The 22697-nt window shown below is 51.7% G+C and overlaps 1 protein-coding gene across 2 annotated transcripts in view; it reads right to left on the reverse strand.

Moving 5' to 3' along the window:
• The window catches only part of LOC117511350 (glutamate receptor ionotropic, NMDA 1-like), a 170047-nt gene that overhangs the window by 140201 nt on the left and 7149 nt on the right, over positions 1-22697 (reverse strand). For both annotated transcript variants that reach the window (XM_034171389.1, XM_034171388.1), the window contains exon 2: positions 21605-21861. In XM_034171389.1, the coding sequence (XP_034027280.1) occupies positions 21605-21861 (257 nt within the window). The remainder of the gene's footprint in view (positions 1-21604; positions 21862-22697) is intronic.

The raw sequence follows: 22697 nt of genomic DNA on the forward strand, positions 1-22697 counted from the left end.
TTCTGTTGTGCTCTCTTGATGATAGAGCTGACGTTCAGCTCCCATTTGAGGTCCTGGGTGATGGTGATCCCCAGGTAACAGAAGGAGTCCACAATGGCGACTGGGGAGGCACACAGGGTGATGGGGCGGTCAGGACTGGGTTCTTTCTGAAGTCAACAACCATTTCCACTGTGTTGGACATTGAGCTCCAAGTTGTTCTGTTTGCACCAGGACACCAGGTGATCGATCTCCCGTCTGTAGAAAGACTCATCCCCATCAGAGATGAGTCCAATGAGGATGGTATTGTCCGTGAACTTCAGGAGCTTCACACACTGGTGACTGGAGGTGCAGCTGTTGGTGTACAGCGAGAAGCGTAGAAGGGAAAGAACGCAGCCTTGGGGGGACTCAGTACTGATGGACCGTGTGTTGGAGATGTGACCCCCCCCAGCTTCACGTCCTGCCTTCTGTTGGACAGGAAGTCAGTAATCCACCTACAGGTGGAGTCCGGCACGCCACCTGAGAGCGCTTGTCTTGCAGCAGGGCTGGGATGATCGTGTTGAAAGCAGAACTGAAGTCACAAATAGAATCCTGGCATAGGTTCCTGGCGAGTCCAGATGCTGGAGGATGAGGTGGAGTGCCGTGTGGACACCGTTATCTACCGAATTGTTGGCTCTGTAGGCAAACTATGCAGGGGATCCAGGTGGGGGTCAGAGATGGCTTTGAGGTATGTGAGGACAAGGTGCTCGAAGGTCTTCATCACCACAGAGGCCAGGGTGACAGGTCTGTAGTCATTAAGTCCTGAAGTTCTTTGTTTTTTGGAGATGAGGATGGTGGAGGCTTTGAAGCATGCTGGCACCTGGCATGTCTCCAGTAAGGTGTTGAAGATGTCTGTGAACACCGGGTGTCAGGTTCCAACCCCGGGGTGAGGTTGGTTATCTTATCTCCCCTTTTCACAGCTCAATTTTCTAGTTATTAGTTTCATTCTGAGTTCATCATTTATTTTCTGATCTATATTCTGTAGTCTGTTTTTGTTTTGTTTATTTTTGGATTTTCTGTTTTTCATATTTTAGTCATGTGGTTTATTCATTGTTTCTGTCCAGTTATGGTTGTTTCCATTGTGTTAGCCATTCTGGTTTGTCTCCTGATTCTTATAATGTAGTTTTTAGTTGTTTCAGCCCTCTTGTGTTCTTCACGTTGCTTATATGGTTAGCTTGTGTTTTGTTTTCTGTTTCTTGTTTCATCTTTGTCAGTCCACCTGAATCACTCCCTCACTCTCTTGCATCTTTTCGCTCCTCTTGGATTCACCCAACCACACCTCCCTTCTGGAACTTTCATCCACACATGCACCTTGTTAATCTAATTACCTCACCTGTGTATTTAAGGCCTTCAATTTCTCCACTCCTCTGCCAGTTCATCGTGATCCATGTATGCACGTTCCAGCAGCCTGATTCTGTATTGTATTTGCCTCAGTGTGTTACGACCTTGCTTTGTGTACTGGACTCTGTTTTTGCCTCTGTCTTTGATGCAGTATCTCTCCGTGTTTTTGAACCTAGCTTGTCTCTTAACCACGTTTTTGACTAGCACTTATCTGTACCTCAGCTTCACTGCCTGCCTTCCCGTGTACCGTACCCCAGCCTGTGAAAACGATAAAGCTTATTTTCTACTTATAACACCTTGTCCTCGAGTCTGCATTTTGTGCCCTCCCATATTCTGTGCCATGCATCCTTGAGCCTTGACACGGGGACAGTAATACAAAGGTATCCATCCATCCATCCATCCATTTTCTTCCGCTTTATCCGGAGTCGCGTATCGGGGGCAGCAGCTCAAGCAAAGCCGCCAAGACCTCCCGATCCACACACACCTCCTCCAGCTCCTCCGGGGGAACCCCGAGGCATTCCCAAGCCAGCCGAGAGATGTAGTCCCTCCAGCGTGTCCTGGGTCTTCCCCGGGGCCTCCTCCCAGTGGGACGTGCCCGGAACACCTCTCCAGCGAGGCGTCCAGGGGGCATCCGGAAAAGATGCCCGAGCCACCTCAACTGACTCCTTTCGACGTGGAGGAGCAGCGGCTCGACTCCGAGCTCCTCCCGAGTGACCGAGCTCCTCACCCTATCTCTGAGGGAGTGCCCAGCCACCGTGCGGAGGAAACTCATCTCGGCCGCTTGTACTCGCGATCTCGTTCTTTTGGTCATGAGCCAAATCTCATGACCATAGGTGAGGATCAGAACGTAGATCGATCGGTAAAACGAGAGCTTTGCCCCCTACTCAGCTCTCTCTTCACCACGACGGTCCGATACAGCGACCGCATCACTGCAGATGCTGCACCGATCCGTCTATCGATCTCACGCTCCATCCGTCCCTCACTCGTGAACAAGACCCCGAGATACTTAAACTCCTCCACTTGAGGCAAGGACACTCCACCGACCTGAAGAGGGAAAAGCACCTTTTTCCGGTTGAGAACCATGGCCTCGGATTTGGAGGTGCTGATTTTCATCCTGGACGCTTCACACTCGGCTGCAAACCGCCCCAGTGCACGCTGAAGGTCCTGATTTGATGAAGCCAACACAACCACATCGTCCGCAAACAGCAGAGACGAGATTCTGTGGTTCCCAAACCAGACCCCCTCTACACCCTGGCTGCGCCTAGAAATTCTGTCCATATAAATAATGAACAGAACCGGTGACAAAGGGCAGCCCTGGCGGAGGCCAACGTGCACCGGAAACAGGCTTGACTTACTACCGGCAATGCGAACCAAGCTCCTGCTGCGGTCGTACAGGGACCGGATAGCCCTTAGCAAAGGACCCCGGACTCCCGAAGCACTCCCGACAGGGTGCGCCTAGGGACACGGTCGAATGCCTTCTCCAGAGCCACAAAACACATGTGGACTGGTTGGGCAAACTCCCATGAACCCTCGAGCACCTGATGGAGCGTGTAGAGCTGGTCCAGTGTGCCGCGACCAGGACGAAAACCACACTGCTCCTCCTGAATCCGAGGTTCGACCATCGGTTGAATTCTCCTCTCCAGTACTCTGGAATAGACCTTACCGGGGAGGCTGAGGAGTGTGATCCCCCTATAGTTGGAACACACCCTCCGGTCCCCCTTCTTAAACAGAGGGACCATCACCCCGGTCTGCCAATCCAGAGGCACTGTCCCCGATCGCCACGCGATGTTGCAGATGCGTGTCAGCCAAGACAGCCCCACAACATCCAGAGACTTAAGGTACTCAGGACGGATTTCATCCACCCCAGGAGCCTTGTCACCGAGGAGCTTTCTAACCACCTCGGTGACTTTGGCCTGGGTAATGGATGAGTCTGCCTCAGAGTCCCCAGTCTCTGCTTCCTCTTCGGAAGGCGTGATGATGGGATTGAGGAGATCCTTTAAGTACTCCTTCCGCCGCCCGACAACATCCCCAGTCAAGGTCAACAGCTCCCCACCCGCACCGTAAAGAGTGCTGGTGGAGAGCTGCTTCTGCTTCCTGAGGCGTCGGACGGTTTGCCAGAATTTCTTCGAGGCCGACCGATAGTCCTCCTCCATAGCCTCCCCGAACTCCTCGCAGACCCGAGTTTTTGCCTCTGCGACCGCACGGGCTGTGGCACGCTTGGCCTGCCGGTACCTGTCAGCTGCCTCTGGGGTCCCACCTACCAACAAAGATAAGTAGGACTCCTTCTTCAGCTTGATGGCATCCCTTACTTCCGGTGTCCACCACCGGGTTCGGGGATTGCCGCCGCGACAGGCACCAGAGACCTTGCGACCACAGCTACGAGCAGCCGGATCGACAATGGAGGTGGAGAACATGTTCCACTCGGACTCCATGTCTCCAACCTCCCCCGGGATCTGGGAGAAGCTCTCCCGGAGGTGGGAGTTGAAGACCTCGCTGACAGAGGGTTCCGCCAGTCATTCCCAGCAGACCCTCACGACACGTTTGGGCCTGCCAGGTCTTACCGGCTTCCTACCCTCCCAGCGGATCCAACTCACCACCAGGTGGTGATCAGTCGACAGCTCTGCCCCCTCTTCACTCGAGTGTCCGAGACACGTGGCCGAAGGTCAGATGATACGACTACAAAGTCGATCATTGACCTCCGGCTCAGGGTGTCCTGGTGCCACGTGCACTTATGGACACCCTTGTGCTCGAACATGGTGTTCATGATGGACAAACTGTGACTAGCACAGAAGTCCAACAACTGAACACCACTCGGGTTCAGATCGGGGAGGCCGTGCTTCCCGATCACCCCCCTCCAGGTCTCACTGTTGCCGCCCACGTGGGCGTTGAAATCCCCCAGCAGAACAATGGAGTCCCCAGTCAGAGCACTATCTAGTACCCCTCCCAGGGACTCCAGGAAGGTCGGGTACTCTGCACTGCTGCTCGGCCCGTAGGCCGAGACAATGATATACAAAGGTACAAAAGGTACATGTCCCAAAAATCCACTGAAGATTTCTACTGTGACCATCCACTTACTGTCCAAATTGAAAAAGAAGAGTGGGCAAGGACAACATTTCGGCTAAATATCTTTTGATGTGGTGAGGGAGGGTCAAGGTCAAAGACATGTCCACGTTTGATGTGGTTATGGATTCACCCACATTTCACCTGGTCAAGGACTCATCCACGTTTTGCATGGTCAAGGACACGCCCACATTTCACCTGATCAAGGACACACCCATGTTTTACGTGGTCAAGGACACGCCCACATTTCACCTGATCAAGGACACACCCATGTTTGACCTGGTCAAGGACTCATCCACATTTTACCTGATCAAGGACATGCCCATGTTTGACCTGGTCATGGACTCATCCACATTTTACCTGATCAAGGACATGCCCATGTTTGACCTCCGTAAGAAGCATTTCAAGGTCCTGGAGTGGCCTGGCCAGTCTCCAGACCTGAACTCATTAGAAAATCTTTGGAGGGAGCTGAAACTCCAAACCTGAAAGATCTGAAGAAGATCTGTATGGAGGAGTGGACCAAAATCCCTGCTGCAGTGTGTGAAAACTTGGTCAAGAACTACAGGAAACGTCTGACCTCTGTAATTGCAAACAAAGGCTACTGTTCCAAATATTAACATTGATTTTCACAGGTGTTCAAATACTTATTTGCGGCAGTAACATACAAATAAATTATAAAAAAATCATACATTGTGAATTGATTTTAAACACCTGTAGTACACTTGGGGAGACATAAATAACTCAGCCTTATAAATAATAACTTGCTGTATTAATTCCACAATAGAATGACGTAAACCTATGAACCTATACATAATGTGTTTATGCTGCCACTAAACAACATTTCTGATCCACTGGGCCCCGGCTTCCCCTACTGTGACATTCAAAATTAGGTCAAGGTCACTCATCGTCAAAGTCAACCTTGACTCTCATGGGATGCAACCCTGCTGCAAATTTGGCAAAGTTGTCTCAAAGCTTTGAAAGGTTACAGGGAGTGCAGTGTTTTGGACGCATGGACATGTGCACAGACAAACGCAGGTGCGCACACAGGAACAAATGGACACACGCAAGGATGGATACATGAATGGATGGACACACGGACACACATGGATGGATGCAAGAATGCACAGATGCGTAAACACACAGATTAATGGACGCATGGAAGGACACACATGCTCAGACAGACACATACGGACGGATGGACAGACACAGATGCACAGCATTTCTATAGCTCTCCATCGTTGCAACAGGGGACAGTGACTTGACGAGGACTGGTTTGGTTGAGAGAAATGATTTTAGGATTTCTGAATAATGACATCATGGTTCCACAGAACCTGAAAGTAACCAGAACTTTGTTTTGTGCGTCTGAAGATGAAGAGAACAGGCTCTGCTCTGTGCGTTCGGCTGAGGCGCTGTAATCCTGCGCAGGGCAGACAGAGGGATTACACGTCTCTGTCTCCGTCGAGAGCGCGCGGGCTGGACGGCAGATTAACGGCCCGCCGCTCTCTTCCTGTCCAACGCTCTGACTCCATGTTGGCCTCATTTCCACCACAAAGAAAAACATCAGTGAACACCGCGATGTGGAAGCGCGTCTTCCGACTGCGTCTCACCGTGTGTCATCACCATGGAAACAAAAACCGTGTGGTCTCTCTGACAGTCTGTCACAAACCAGCCCTCGTGATCAAAACACAAATGGAACAAACACCAACAGATGTTTGGTGACACGGAGACACTTTCCATTTGTCTCTGATCCAAATCTCTGTCTTGTTTTTGGCCGGTTGACATCTGACTGTAAATGGTTTTTTGTTTGACTTTCTCTCCGTGACGTGTTGGACGTGGAATTCAACGCAGACTTCCTCAGACTTTTTCCAAATAAAGAAAATTCTGAGTTGGCCGCCTCCAGACGGTGTCTCTCAGGTCACCTCTGATGACACACATCGCCATGACAACCACACCATGGACTCACTGTAGGTCACTGGTTAGAGTCCAAGTCTGACAACCAGAGAGGAAGCACCAGGACCCCGAGGACTTGGGGTCGTTCTCCTGCAGAGACATCACCATCACCAGACACCTCTGACCTTTGACCTCTGTATGGATGTGTGTATTTGGTTGCCTTGTCACCTTCATCCTTGAATGATCTCTTAAATATTTAAGTTGGAGCTTCTCTTGTACCTCGTGGAATAAATATTTCAATGCATCAGTGCAGAAAACTCACATGTGGTCTCACAACGAGAAGTCACACCAATCTCCATCTTCTAAATCATCAACAACACTTAACGGTTTTTACGTTTCACTACTTTTGGAGAAGTGGGTGTTGTGAAAGTGTAGGAACACGGACCCACAACAGGGGGCGCAATGAATGGACAATGGAGGAAGTAAAAAACAAGATTTACTACTGAAACAAGCACGAGTAGTATAACAAACACAATGTTTAGGGTCGAATCCGCTGGTGTCGTGTGGGCAGGCTCGAAGATAGGAGACGTCCGTCTCAGTCGAACCGGAACCACCCAGATCTCCACTGCCACCGAACCCTGGAAATACTGGAACCCGCCAAGTCCCGAATTCCCAGGTGGCCACTGCCTCCGCTCGTCGGATCCGGTACTGCTGGCAGGAGAGAGCAAGAACACACAGGAGTGGATGAACGCACCCAGTACAGAGAGGGGAGAAGCCGCCTCCACCTCTTGGCAAAGTTCAGCAGGAAGGTGAGTACTTATCCAAAGAAGGAGGGTCTCAGTAGTCACCAGTCCTGAAAGGTTTAACAAGTTTGTCAATCACAGAATATGCTGCAGAGAATGTTACCTTGGTCTTAGGCGATATCTCGGCACTGAGGTGGAGACGCCGTCCTCCTGATATACCTCGGTGCTGAGTAGAAACAGCTGTGTTTGGTGATGGGTGACAGCTGTCACCCAGATTACTCCCATGATGCGGTAGCGCCCTCTGGTGCCTGGAGCCCGCACTCCAGGCAGGGCGCCCTCTGGTGGTGGTGGGCCAGCAGTACCTCCTCTTCAGCGGCCCACACAACAGGACCCCCCCCTCAACGGGCGCCTCCTGGCGCACGACCGGGCTTGTCCGGATGGCGTCGGTAGAAGTCGGCCAGGAGGGCCGGGTCCAGGATGAAGCCCTTCTTCACCCAGGAGCGCTCCTCGGGGCCGTACCCCTCCCAGTCCACCAGATACTGAAAACCCCGGCCCATCCGACGGACGTCAAGGAGCCGGCGGACAGTCCAAGCCGGTGCTCCGTCGATGATCCGGGCAGGAGGCGGTGCCGGACCCGGGGTGCAGAGGGGTGAGGTGTGAAGAGGCTTGATCCGGGAAACATGGAAAACTGGATGGATCCGCAGTGAGGCCGGAAGCTGGAGCCTCACTGCGGCGGGGGTTGATGACCTTGAGGATTTTATACGGTCCGATGTATCGTTCTTGCAGTTTAGGTGAGTCAACCTGTAGGGGAATGTCCTTGGTGGACAACCAGACCTCCTGCCCAGGACGATACTTGGGGGCCGGGGCTCGTCGCCGGTCTGCATGTTTCTTCGCCCTCGTCCGGGCCTGCAACAAGGCAGAGCGGGCGGCCCGCCACACCCGACGGCACTTCCGTAGGTGGCCTGGACCGAGGGCACACCGACCTCTCCCTCAACCACCGGAAACAAGGGGGGCTGATACCCCAAGCACACCTCAAACGGGGAGAGGCCGGTGGCTGATGACACTTGACTGTTGTGGGCGTACTCGATCCAGGCCAGGTGGGTACTCCAGGCCGTCGGGTGCGCGGCTGTCACACAGCGAAGTGTCTGCTCCAGTTCTTGATTCGCCCGCTCTGCCTGCCCGTTGGTCTGGGGATGGTACCCAGACGAGAGGCTGACCGTGGCCCCCAGTTCCCGGCAGAAGCTCCTCCAGACATGCGAGGTGAACTGGGGACCGCGATCGGAGACGATGTCTGATGGTATGCCATGCAGACGGACGACGTGGTGGACCAGGAGGTCCACTGTCTCCTGGGCCGTAGGGAGCTTCGGGAGGGCCACGAAGTGGGCCGCCTTGGAGAAACGGTCCACTATCGTGAAGATGACAGTGTTTCCCTGGGACGGCGGGAGACCCGTGACGAAATCCAGGCCGATGTGGGACCAGGGGCGATGAGGCACAGGCAATGGCTGTAGTTGCCCTGAGGTCTTTCTATGATCGGCCTTGCCCCTGGCGCAGGTGGTACAGGCCTGGACGTAGTCCCGGACGTCGTCTCCAGGGATGCCCACCAGAAGCGTTGCCGGACGACTGCCACGGTCCTTCGCACCCCTGGGTGACAGGAGAGCTTAGAACCGTGACAGAAGTCCAGGACTGCGGCCCTAGCTTCTGGTGGGACGTACAGTCTGTTTTTTGGTCCGTTTCCGGGGTCCGGGACACGGGTCAGGGCCTCCCGGACGGTCTTCTCCACGTCCCAGGTGAGGGCGGCCACGATAGCGGACTCCGGGATGATGGGATCCGGGGGATCCGACGGTTCCGTTTTGACCTCATCTTCGTGCACCCGGGACAACGCATCCGATCTCTGATTCTTGGTCCCGGGGCGGTAGGTAATCCGGAAGTCAAAACGGCCAAAGAACAGTGACCAGCGGGCTTGCCTGGGGTTCAGACGCTTGGCGGTTCTGATGTACTCCAGGTTCCGATGGTCAGTGAAAACCGTGAACGGCACGGCTGTTCCCTCCAACAGATGTCTCCACTCTTCGAGGGCCTCTTTCACAGCAAGGAGTTCCCGATTGCCGACGTCATAATTCCGTTCAGCGGGGGTCAACCTGCGAGAAAAATAGGCACACGGGTGAAGGACCTTATCGGTCTTCCCGCTCTGGGAGAGCACCGCTCCTATCCCTGAGTCCGAGGCGTCCACTTCAACCACTAACTGGCGGCTAGGATCGGGCTGCACCAGAACTGGTGCAGACGAGAAGCGCCGTTTCAACTCCTTGAACGCGGCCTCGCACCGGTCCGACCAGGTGAAGGGAACTTTGGGAGAGGTCAGGGCTGTCAGGGGGCTAACTACCTGACTGTAGCCCTTAATGAACCTCCTATAGAAATTAGCAAAACCGAGGAACTGTTGCAGCTTCCTACGGCTTGTTGGTTGGGGCCAATCTCTCACCGCCGCAACCTTGGCCGGGTCCGGGGTGACGGAGTTGGAGGAGATGATAAACCCCAGGAAGGACAAAGAAGTGCGGTGGAACTCACACTTCTCGCCCTTCACAAACAGACGGTTCTCCAACAACCGCTGCAGAACCTGACGGACATGCCGGACATGAGTCTCAGGATCCGGGGAAAAGATGAGTATATCGTGTAGATATACGAAGACGAACCGGTGCAGGAAGTCCCGCAAGACATCGTTTACCAACGCTTGAAAAGTCGCGGGAGCATTAGTGAGACCGAACGGCATGACCAGGTACTCAAAATGACCTAAGGGGGTGTTAAATGCCGTCTTCCATTCGTCTCCCTTCCGAATCCGAACCAAATGATACGCATTTCTAAGATCCAGCTTGGTGAAGATTTTGGCTCCATGCAAGGGAGTGAACACTGAATCCAACAAGGGCAACGGGTATCGGTTGCGAACCGTGATCTCGTTCAACCCCCTGTAATCAATGCATGGACGAAGCCCGCCATCTTTTTTACCCACAAAAAAGAAACCTGCGCCCATCGGTGAGGTGGAATTCCGGATCAATCCGGCAGCTAATGAGTCCCGGATGTAGGTCTCCATTGATTCGCGTTCCGGCCGTGAGAGGTTGTACAGCCTACTGGACGGGAACTCACTGCCTGGAACCAAATCAATGGCACAATCATACGGGCGGTGGGGAGGAAGCGTGAGAGCCAGATCCTTGCTGAACATGTCAGCGAGGTCATGGTACACCAGAGTTACTGGGGGTGTCTTATGCGTGATTGGTGGGAGTAGGGAGCCATCTAGTGCCCGAACCTGCACAGGCGAGGTAAGAGCCACCAGAGGGAGCCCTATCTCCCTGGCCCATCTACTGTCAAGCAGATTCCCCTCAGAGCCCGTGTCCACCAGTGCTGGGGCCTTCAGGGTTGAATCCTCAAACAGGATCGTGACTGGGAGTCGTGTAGCAATGTGGGTGTGTCCCACGTGAATATTTTGACCCACCCCTGGCCCAGTCTCTAGGGGCGGGCGTTTGGCGTTTGACCGCTCGGGGCAGTCTCTCACATGGTGCTCTATTGAACCACAAACAAGACACGCTCCGTGGGTCCATCTCCTCTGTGCATCCGGTGCCCTAAATGTTGCCCTACTCGTGTCCCTAGCTTCGTCAGTAGGGGGAGCTGTGACCCCACGGAGCGCAGGAACAGAGGAGCGTGGGGAGGGCGGAGCTCGATCGGACCCGGAAGGGAGAGGGACGACGCGTGCCTGGCCACGCCCTTCGCCTCGTTCCCGGCGGCGTTCTTCTAACCGGTTGTCGAGTCGTATGACTAGATCGATGAGCCCATCTAAATCCCGCGGTTCGTCCTTAGCCACCAGGTGCTCTTTTAGGACCAGTGACAGTCCGTTTACAAAGGCAGCGCGGAGGGCAGTGCTATTCCAGCCGGATCTCGCCGCCGCGATGCGGAAGGCGACTGCATAGGCAGCTGCGCTCCGACGCCCCTGTCTTATTGACAGTAGTGCGGTTGAAGCGGACTCTCCTCTGTTGGGATGGTCGAACACTGTTCTGAGCTCCCGTACAAACCCATCGTATGTATGAAGGAGCCGCGAGTGCTGCTCCCAGAGCGCTGTAGCCCAAGCGCGTGCCTCCCCGCGAAGCAGGTTTATTACATAAGCTACTTTGCTAGCATCAGTCGCGTACATCACGGGACGCTGTGCGAAGACGAGCGAACACTGCATAAGAAAGTCTGCGCACGTCTCCACACAGCCTCCGTACGGCTCTGGAGGGCTTATGTATGCTTCTGGGGACGGAGGAAGGGACCGTTGAACGACCAGTGGAACGTCACTTTCGCGCGCAGGGTCCTCGGGAGGGAGAGCCGCAGCGGCGCCCGAAGGGCGCGCCTCCACTTGTGCGGCGAGAGCCTCCACCCTGCGGTTTAGGAGAACGTACTGCTCGGTCATTAAATCGATCCGAGAGGTGAAGGCGGTGAGGATCCGCTGCAACTCACCGATTACCCCTCCCGAAGCCTCCGCCGCGCCTTGGTCTTCCATTGGCCGTTCAACAGCCGGTTGACGCCCCTCGGGATCCATGACGCTGGCCGAGATATCCTGTTGTGAAAGTGTAGGAACACGGACCCACAACAGGGGGCGCAATGAATGGACAATGGAGGAAGTAAAAACAAGATTTACTACTGAAACAAGCACGAGTAGTATAACAAACACAATGTTTAGGGTCGAATCCGCTGGTGTCGTGTGGGCAGGCTCGAAGATAGGAGACGTCCGTCTCAGTCGAACCGGAACCACCCAGATCTCCACTGCCACCGAACCCTGGAAATACTGGAACCGCCAAGTCCCGAATTCCCAGGTGGCCACTGCCTCCGCTCGTCGGATCCGGTACTGCTGGCAGGAGAGAGCAAGAACACACAGGAGTGGATGAACGCACCCAGTACAGAGAGGGGAGAAGCCGCCTCCACCTCTTGGCAAAGTTCAGCAGGAAGGTGAGTACTTATCCAAAGAAGGAGGGTCTCAGTAGTCACCAGTCCTGAAAGGTTTAACAAGTTTGTCAATCACAGAATATGCTGCAGAGAATGTTACCTTGGTCTTAGGCGATATCTCGGCACTGAGGTGGAGACGCCGTCCTCCTGATATACCTCGGTGCTGAGTAGAAACAGCTGTGTTTGGTGATGGGTGACAGCTGTCACCCAGATTACTCCCATGATGCGGTAGCGCCCTCTGGTGCCTGGAGCCCGCACTCCAGGCAGGGCGCCCTCTGGTGGTGGTGGGCCAGCAGTACCTCCTCTTCAGCGGCCCACACAACAGTGGGAGCTAAAATGAGAGATAAACGACCTTGTGACAGGAGGTTGTTGGTTCAGTGCCGTGAGTGGATGCCTGACTAACGGTCCGGTCTGGCAGCACCACCATGTGACAGACGTCCTGTCCAGGGTGAACCCCGCCTCTCACCACATGACTGATGGGATAGGCTCCACCCCATGACCCTTAATTAGAGTAAGCGGTTAAAGAAAATTAATCAATGATTAATAACTGTTCCTGGCTAACACTCACTGTATTCTCTCTCTCTCCCCCTCCCCCTCCCTCCCCCCTCTCTCTCTCCCTCCCCCCTCTCTCTCTCCCTCCCTCCCCCTCTCTCCCCCTCTCCCCTCCCCCTCTCTCTCCCTCCCCCTCTATCCCCCCTCCCTCCCCCCTCTCTCTTTCCCTCCCCTCTCTCTCTCTCCCTCCCCCCTCTCTCTCTCCCTCCCTCCCCCTCTCTCCCCCTCTCCCCTCCCCCTCTCTCCCCCCCTCCCTCCCCCCTCTCTCTTTCCCTCCCCTCTCTCTCTCTCCCTCCCCCCTCTCTCTCTCCCTCCCTCCCCCTCTCTCCCCCTCTCCCCTCCCCCTCTCTCTCCTCCCCCTCTATCTCCCCCCCTCCCTCCCCCCTCTCTCTTTCCCTCCCCCCTCTCTCTCCCTCCCTCCCCCTCTCTCTCCCTCCCCCCTCCCCTCCTCTCTCTCTCCCCCTCTCCCCTCTCCCTCTCTCTCCCTCCCTCCCCTCTCCCTCTCTCTCTCTCCCTCCCTCTCCCCTCTCCCCTCCCCCTCTCTCTCCCTCCCTCCCCTCTCCCTCTCTCTCCCTCCCTCCCCCTCCTCTCTCTCTCCCCCTCTCCCCTCTCCCCTCCCCCCTCTCTCTCCCTCCCTCCCCTCTCCCTCTCTCTCCCTCCCTCCCCCTCCTCTCTCTCTCCCCCTCTCTCCCTCCCTCCCCTCTCCCTCTCTCTCCCTCCCTCCCCCTCCTCTCTCTCTCCCCCTCTCCCCTCCCCCTCTCTCTCCCTCCCTCCCCTCTCCCTCCCCCTCCCGATCTCCCCCTCTCCCCCTCCCCTCTCTCTCTCCCTCCCTCCCCCTCTCCTCCTCCCCCCCTCTCTCTCCCTCTCTCTCCTCTCTCTTTCTCCCCCCCTCTCTCTCCCTCTCTCCCCTCTCTTTCTCCCCCCCTCTCTCTCCCTCCCTCTCTCTCATGCCTCACATGAAACAGGATTCAGATTTGGACTCTTGATTTTTGCAGCTCTGCACTCCATCAGCCCTGTGACCGGTCAAGTCACAGATCATGTGATTATGATGCACCATCTGCCATGCTGTAGTATTAAGAAGTGCAAAACAGGAGTCAGACACATCAGCAAATGACAGAAAATCACTGTGCACGTCCAAAATCAGAGCTTAAAGCCAGCATGTCGTGGGACAACCCAACATGGTGCCCCACGCCATGACCGCGTGGTGTCAGCCAGCATCACGTGACCCTGAACGCCAGATGGTTGACCCAGTTGTTCGGTACAGGAAACAGCAGATGACAAATTACTTATAGCTGGGTAGGCAAGGGACAAAATTCCGAGCTTCCAAAACTCCATAAAGTGTACCCAGTAGTGAAGCGCCTGTCAACCCATGACCTGCAACAACCCATAGGTCAACCCCTGGGTTGAGCATGTGCGGGCAAGCTTGGTCAGACAATACTGAGGGGCAGGACATAACAGAGTTTCCACAAAGTAATTAATAACACCAGCACGCGTGCACTGCTCTGCTTAATATTGTCTGCATTTATGCTACAACCATGTTGGCGGTCTAAAAACCGACATACTGGTCACCAAATGCTTGTCACCTGCACTAATCATGGTGTCTAATCAGCATCTTGATATGGCACACCTGTGAGGTGGGATGGATTATCTCAGCAAAGGAGAAGTGCTCACTATCACAGATTTAGACTGGTTTGTGAACAATATTTGAGGGAAATGGTGATATTGTGTATGTGGAAAAAGTTTTAGATCTTTGAGTTCATCTCATACAAAATGGGAGCAAAACCAAAAGTGTTGCGTTTATATTTTTGTTGAGTGTAGATCTCACTGATCTGTATTCTTCTTCATTTAAATATCTTGTGCGTAATGCTTTCTGATGGCTCGTGCCACAATTTGGTGCAAATAATAAACTGCTCTGTGACTGTAGTGTACAGTATGTATCTGGCAATCCCAACCCCAAACACAGCTCCAACGTCCTGTCAGTTGTTATGTTTTCCTGTACAGTGAGGCAAATAAGTATTTGAGCCACTGTCAATTTTGCAGGTTTGCCCACCTACAAAGAACGTTGACGTCTGTAATTTTTAATCGTAGGTGAGAGACAATCTAAAAAAAAAAATCAGAAAATCACATTGTATCATTTTTTAAAATGATTTATTTGCATTTTATTGCATGAAATAAGTATTTTGTTGTATGGCTGGGGGGGCCTGGCTGCTGGTTTGTTTGCCTTTTGTGTTTCCTCCCAGGTGGCATGCATTTGGGACTGAGTGGCTGTGTTGCTGAGGCTGTTAGGACTTCACCCTGATCACCTGCGACTCGTCAGGACTCACAGCTGAGGTGCATCTGGAGGGATTGGAGTATGTTGGCATTTAAGACTGAAGTGCACAGTGTGCATTTGCCAGAGACTCGACCTTGTGACCAGACGGGTGAGATTGTCGTCTTGGGAGCCATCTCATCAGCAGCGGACGCTGAGAATGTCCAGGTTTGATGCACGGTCTGTGAAAGAGGAGAGGGTGAGGTCTCACGCTCGTCAGCACACTTCCTGAGGTACGTTGGATTTTGTGACTAACAGTTATACAGTCAGTAAATGTGGTGTCCCTCACACCTTATTGTATTGAGCTGTATGTTAGTCATGTATCAGCTTCCACTGCGGTGGTGATTTGTGAACGGGATGTTCCATGCCTGCAGGTTGGAAGCTGATCAGTAATCAAGCCAGGAAGTGTTTGCTGTTTGTACACCTTTAAGTGTTCTGTGTGTAGAGTGTGGACTCACATAATGGTTCCTTCTTTCACAGACTCGGTTGTTGCGGCCACCTGGGGGGTGTCGGCGGGGTCCTTGGGTCCGAAACAGCTTCTGGCTCCGGACCATTAGCGCTGCTGGGAGCGCACCACGCCAGACCGCACCTTTTATTATTATTATGATCACTGTTATGTATTAAATTCAGTTAGCCTTTGTACCGTGCTCTGCTTATTTCATACTGGGTCCTTCAAACGCTGGTCGGTTCTCCGAGCTGCGTCCGACACATAACAGTAGTCTCTGGCCAAACATCACGGACCCAGCAGTAGCAGAGACGGTAACGCGCCGGGAAGGCGGCAGCAGACGTTCAGTGGTTATCCGGATCAGTTGCGGGGCTCTCCGCCCGGAAGGTGCGTGTTTGAGAACCCATTACTGGCTACTGATTTGTGCTCTCTTGCAGCCGTGTCCTGTGTTTGTGCCTTATCCGTGGGTCGTGGTGGAGTGTGACTGGCGACAGCTTCGCGTCACACTCCGACCGGATAAGAGGCTTAAACGGGAGCTGCAAGAGTGCGTTTGTAATGGGTTCACGCGCACGGCGGAGCTCTGTTAGCACGGGTCGCTGGGCTTCCTGTGCTACAGTCGTAGCCCCGTTTCCCCGGATAAAAGGTAACTACTGCGTCTGTTGTTTCAGCTCCGGCGTTATTTAGTTGAGCACATTTTGGTTGTGTTGCACACAGCTGCGCACGAGGATGCAGCTCGTTTGTTTTTTGTCACCAAAGGGGGTTTTTCATTTTTTAGCACTCTGGTTCCCCCTTGTGGTGACTGACTCACGGTACCGTCAAGCTCTTGAGTAGGAACAGGTGTGTTCCATGTGGTTGAGCTTGACGGTATAACTCACTGATTTGTTTTGTGTTGGTTCATTGTGTGTGGGTGTTTTTTGAGTGGGTTTTTGTGTGGGCTTTTGTTTTTTTTTTGTTGTCCACTGTTTGTCTGGGGGTGTGATCCTGCGGCCTTTGTTACACAAAAAAAAACAAAAAAAAAAGAAAGACGGGGACCCAAACAACTGTGTGTTGGTCTGTTTTTTTTTCTTTTGTTTCTTTTTGTTTCCCCCCTCCCCGGGGTTAGATGGAACGGTCCCCTGGGGGGTGATGGGGTGGTATTTGGGTTGTTTTTTTTCTTTTTGTTTTTTATGCCCTCTCTTCTCCTCTGACTCCAGCCGGGGGTGCCGTGGTGTCGGCATTGCTGGAGGGGTGCAGTGGGCGTTTCCCAGGTGGCCTCTGCACCCGGGAGGGGGGGGGGGGTTTGGGGTTTTTGTTTTGTTTTTTCCTCCCCCAGTTTCCACCCTCAGGGTTTGACTGTGGTGTCCTCTGGGGGGGAAAGGGCGTTGGGTCCATCTAGCCGTGGGCGGCCGGGGCTGGGTCCATTGGTCGTGTGGGGAGGCGTCTCCTGGGGTTGACGAGTGGTCCTCTGGGGGGCGCTGGTAGTCCCCGTGGGTGACGGTGGATCCCAGAGGGACCTCGGCCGTGGTTATTACTCCTGGAGCTGGCGGGTGGCCCTCTGGGGGGTGTTGGTCCCTGCGTGTCGTTTGGGGGAGGAGGGGGGGGGTCTTTTGGCATTTTTGTTTGTGTGTTTACATGTGGGTTGTTTTTCTTTTCTCCCCTTCCCTGGGGTTTGATGGAACGGTCCTCTGGGGGGGGGGGGGGGGGGGGGGGGGTGTTTTAGTATTTTGTTTGTAGGTTTGGGTTGTTTTTCCTTTCTCCCCTTCCCTGGGGTTTGATGGGACGGTCCCCTGGGGAGGGGGGGGGGGATGTTTTGGTTGTTTTGTTTTTGACTAATCACACGTTTGGTTAAAGGCTGACCGCACAGGTGTAGGAACTCCTGGCCACACCTGTGCTAAGACTGTCAGAAACAAAGGCAAAGATGCAGCCAGTTCAACCAGTCTGTTGGAGGACTAACGCGGACGTGGTTTCCAGCCATGGTCCCTGGAGGGGGGTGTTTCTCCTGGGCCAGGTGTGTGTGGTCGCCGGGAGGCTTCCCGTGAGGGTGGGGTACTGTTGTATGGCTGGGGGGGCCTGGCTGCTGGTTTGTTTGCCTTTTGTGTTTCCTCCCAGGTGGCATGCATTTGGGACTGAGTGGCTGTGTTGCTGAGGCTGTTAGGACTTCACCCTGATCACCTGCGACTCGTCAGGACTCACAGCTGAGGTGCATCTGGAGGGATTGGAGTATGTTGGCATTTAAGACTGAAGTGCACAGTGTGCATTTGCCAGAGACTCGACCTTGTGACCAGACGGGTGAGATTGTCGTCTTGGGAGCCATCTCATCAGCAGCGGACGCTGAGAATGTCCAGGTTTGATGCACGGTCTGTGAAAGAGGAGAGGGTGAGGTCTCATGCTCGTCAGCACACTTCCTGAGGTACGTTGGATTTTGTGACTAACAGTTATACAGTCAGTAAATGTGGTGTCCCTCACACCTTATTGTATTGAGCTGTATGTTAGTCATGTATCAGCTTCCACTGCGGTGGTGATTTGTGAACGGGATGTTCCATGCCTGCAGGTTGGAAGCTGATCAGTAATCAAGCCAGGAAGTGTTTGCTGTTTGTACACCTTTAAGTGTTCTGTGTGTAGAGTGTGGACTCACATAATGGTTCCTTCTTTCACAGACTCGGTTGTTGCGGCCACCTGGGGGGTGTCGGCGGGGTCCTTGGGTCCGAAACAGCTTCTGGCTCCGGACCATTAGCGCTGCTGGGAGCGCACCACGCCAGACCGCACCTTTTATTATTATTATGATCACTGTTATGTATTAAATTCAGTTAGCCTTTGTACCGTGCTCTGCTTATTTCATACTGGGTCCTTCAAACGCTGGTCGGTTCTCCGAGCTGCGTCCGACACATAACATATTTGATCCAATAGAAAACAGACCTTAATATTTGGTACAGTAGTCTTTGTTTGCAAATACAGAGATCAAACATTTCCTGTAGTTTTTCACCAGGTTTGCACACACTGCAGCAGGTATTTTGGTCCACTCCTCCATACAGATCTTCTCTAGATCTTTCAGGTTTGGAGTTTCAGCTCCCTCCAACAATTTTCTATTGAGTTCAGGTCTGGAGACTGGCCAGGCCACTCCAGGACCTTGAAATGCTTCTTACAGAGCCCCTCCTTAGTTGTCCTGGCTGTGTTTGGGGTCATTGTCATGCTGGAAGACCGAGCCATGACCCATCTTCAATGCTCTTACTGAGGGAAGGAGGTTGTTTGCCAAAATCTCACAATACATGACCCCATCCATCCTCCCTTCAATACGGTGCAGTCGTCCTGTCCCCTTTGCAGAAGGGCACCCCCAGAGTATGATGTTTCCACCCCCATGCTTCACGGTTGGGATGGTTTTCTTGGGGTTGTTCTCATCCTCTAAACATGGTAAGTGGAGCTGATTCCAAAAAGCTCTATTCTGGTCTCATATGACCACATGACCTCCTCCCATGCCTCCTCTGGATCATCCAGATGGTCAGTGGTGAACTTCATACGGGCCTGGACATGTGCTGGCTTGAGCAGGGGGACCTTGCTGCCCTGCAGGATTTTAAACCATGACAGCATCATGTGTTACTAATGTAATCTTTGTGACTGTGGTCCCAGCTCTCTTCAGGTCATTGACCAGGTCCTCCTGTGTAGTTCTGATCTTTCTCAGAATCATCCTTACCCCACAAAGTGAGATCTTGCATGGAATCCCAGGCCGACGGAGATTGACAGTCATCTTGTGTTTCTTCCACTTTCTAATAAATAATCATAACAGTTGTTGTCTTCTACCAAGCTGCTTGCCTGTTGTCCTGTAGTCTATCCCAGCCTTGTGCAGGTCTACAGTTTTGTCCCTGGTGTCCTTAGACAGCTCTTTGGTCTTGGCTATGGTGGACAGGTTGGAGTGTGATTGATTGAGTGTATGAACAGGTGTCTTTTATACAGGTAACAAGTTCAAACAGGTGCAATTAATACAGGTAAAGAGTGCAGAATAAGAGGGCTTCTTAAAGAAAAATTAACAGGTCTGTGTGAGACAGAATTCTTGCTGGTTGGTAGGGAGTCAAAAGCTTATTTTATGCAATAAAATGCAAATTAATTATTTAAAAATCATATAATGTGATTTTCTGATTTTTTTTTTTTTAGATTCTTTCTCTCACAGTGGAAGTGTAGCTACAATAAAAATTACAGACCTCTACATTCTTTGTAGGTGTGAAAAATCAACAAGGGATCAAATACTTATTTGCCCCACTGTGTGTCACACTTCAGCTCTTCTGGAGTTCCCCTTTAGTTTGATGATTCTTTATGATTTGTTTTAGGTTCTAGTCATGGTTTGATGTTTCACTTTGTCTCTCTCAGTCTCTGTGTGGGTTTGTCACTTGGTGTTCCTTCATGGGTGTGTCTCACCACAATCACCACACCTGTCTCACGTCTCCTCATCACTATTTAAGTTTGTCACTCGTCTGCCCTCACTTTGTTGGGTTATTCTGGTTCATTGTGCTCCTCTTAGTAGTTGCTTAATCCGTGTTCACTTGTCTCCCCTTGTCCTGGTGCTGCTGCCAACTGTCCTCCTGTTCATTTGGACTGTTCCTCACTTTGGGCTCGATGTGTTTCACGTTCTGGACTCATCTTGTTCCAGAAAATAAACTATCGACATTTTCTACTCCTGTCTGGTCCCTGTCTGCAACTTTGGGTTCAATATTTTTGAAATTGTGACACAAACACACGTGTCACCCCCAACACACACACAGACCCACTTCCATCAAGGCTTCCTTACTTGCTTCCTTCCAACATTCCTGTCTGCAATGTCAAAGCAAAAATTAGCTCCCAATGTAAATTTGATAAAAGTATTGATCAGTCAAGGTCAAAGTCAGTGATAAAGAGTAAAGAAGGTTTTAATGCAACAATCAACTCCGTCTTTGATGCTATTTATGGCTTTAATCACAGGCAATTAAAGCACTGGTTGCCTAGCAACCACTCACATATGAAGCTAAGTGGGAGGGGGAATGTCCAAATATTTATAGACCCAAGTGTCTGTCAGAGCAGAGTCGGATGGAAGCAACAACAGATATGCACATGTTTTGTCAGGAAGGGTGTCCGGTGCAGATCCACATCAGACGACGTCATCAAAGACGTGATCCTCAAGCAGAAATTTATTCTGCCTCTTATCACCTCCCACATTCCTCACCCCAGTCCCACGTCTTCCCATCAAGTCCATTCAGGATTGGTTTTGGTTGTATCACAGCACACAAGGTCAGACCGTCCACAGAGAAGTCTGAGCTCAAGAGCCAGTTCAGACCTGATGTGGACCCAAACCACAGACAACCAGCAAAAATGTAGAAAGACAAGTCCACAGATTTGAGATTTCACTCAAGACAGAGTGAGACCCCTGACTTCAAGATTTAAACAACAAAAACCTCAATTGGTTTGCTTTTTGGACCGATGGAAGGACACGTCCCAAAGAGCTCTTATCCTCAGGGAAGGTCTGGATTAAGTTTGCCATTAAAAACCTTAAATCCTAACTCCTGTCACAGGTTAAAAACATTCATCTGGAGCTTATTGAAACGTGTTTGTGAGCAGCTGCTACTTCCTGCTGGACTCTTTAGTCCAAATGTACTCAGAATTCCAGCACACAAGTTATGGAGTAAAATCCGGCTGAGGGTCAAAGTTACCTGGGAATTCAACAGCATCTATATTAAAATTAATCTCTAACCTAAATTTAACAAGAGTGCTCTGAGAGCACAAAATCCCTCGCTGGTCAACAAACACTGTTACATTCTGACAACATTTGTTTTGTCAACACACATCAGCTGGTTGCACTTCGAGCAAAAACCTTAAAATGGGCTCATTTGAGTGAAGAAATTCTTTCATAAATTAAGAGAAATATTTCTTGGTAATGAATCACAGGATAGAAGAATAAATAAATCAAATGAGGACTTTGACCAATTTTCACGAAATTGCTCCTAAAAATGTGAGAGGAGTTGATTTCAGAATGCAGACACTGACGGGGTCTAGATTTATTAATCAAAGGCAATAACTCTGGTAAAATGAGCCCAACTCAAACAATATTACATGATGCATATTACCAACATGTAACAAGGATTTGTACCAGGTTTCATAAAATTCCTCCTAAAACTGTGAGAGGAGTTCATTTCAGAACTCTTATACCCTTTTTGGGACGGATGGACGGAAATGGCCACGACATAATCTCCCCTTCGGGCCTTTGTCCAGTGGGGGGTGGAAACACCAACAGCTACGATTTCATGAAAATCATAAGGGTTTGTGAGAGAGGAGCCAGAGCGTCCTCACCTGGTTGGAGATGAGGTCCTCACAGACGGAGAGCGCCATCTGAATGGCGTTGGGTTTGTGTGTGACAGAGATGGCGTTCATCTTGAACTTGTCTTTGCCATACAGCGTGTTGGCTTGGCTCACCGCCTCCTTGAACACCTGCTCGTAGCGTTTCTGGCTCAGCACAGCGCCGATGTTGACCATGCGGGGCTCACAGCCGCACCGCGCCACCGAGCAGCACTGCAGCACGGCCAGCAGGAGGGCGCCACGCAGCTTCACTGGGGACGAGGGCGGGGCCACGGAGGGTTGGGAAACACAGAAGAAGCAGAATAAGGATGAAGGAACCACCAGAGAGCCCAAACGTCTGAAGCTTTATCCAGCTTGAACAACCTGCTACAGTAGAGTTCATTCGTTTAGAAAATCATGGCCGCGACAACGACGCTGTCCAGTCAAACCGCAGTGTCTACATGTACCTGCCTTATACATCCCAAAATTACGTACAAGACACTTTGAGCATCACTAAGATGCAAAAATACAGAAAAACTGAAAAAATATTACAAATTAATGATTTAATACAATTCAGTTACAAATCAAAACACATTCAGCCCGTTTCCTTTTTTAAAACTGTTTTTTATTGTTAGACGCAGCGACACACAAGCGGATTATACAAAAAGAAAATAATTACCATTTGATTTCATTAATTAATATAAATATTCATTCATTCATTCATTCATCCTCTACCGCTTAGTCCAATTAAGGGTCGCGGGGGGCTGGAGTCTATCCCAGCAGTCATAGAGCGCGAGAAGGGGTACAGCCATATCAATGGGGTAAATACATGAGTGTGATGTGGCCACATTTCAAAGTGCTCGGGATGGAACCAGACAACCAATCAGTGATTAGTAGGAGCGAGATAATTAACTGGTGACCAGTAATTAGTAACACATGAGAAAACGAGGTCATTTAAAATGCAGCCAGAACACACTGTGACATAACCAGGGCACAATCAGCAACAAGGGCTCATTTTTTATACATTGTATATATTTCTTAAAAAATAATAATTAAAAAAAATACTTCAAAGTCCAACAGAATTCCACAACAGACTTCCTGTGTATCT

This window comes from Thalassophryne amazonica, chromosome 5 (genome assembly GCF_902500255.1).
Source record: "Thalassophryne amazonica chromosome 5, fThaAma1.1, whole genome shotgun sequence".
NCBI lineage: Eukaryota > Metazoa > Chordata > Actinopteri > Batrachoidiformes > Batrachoididae > Thalassophryne > Thalassophryne amazonica.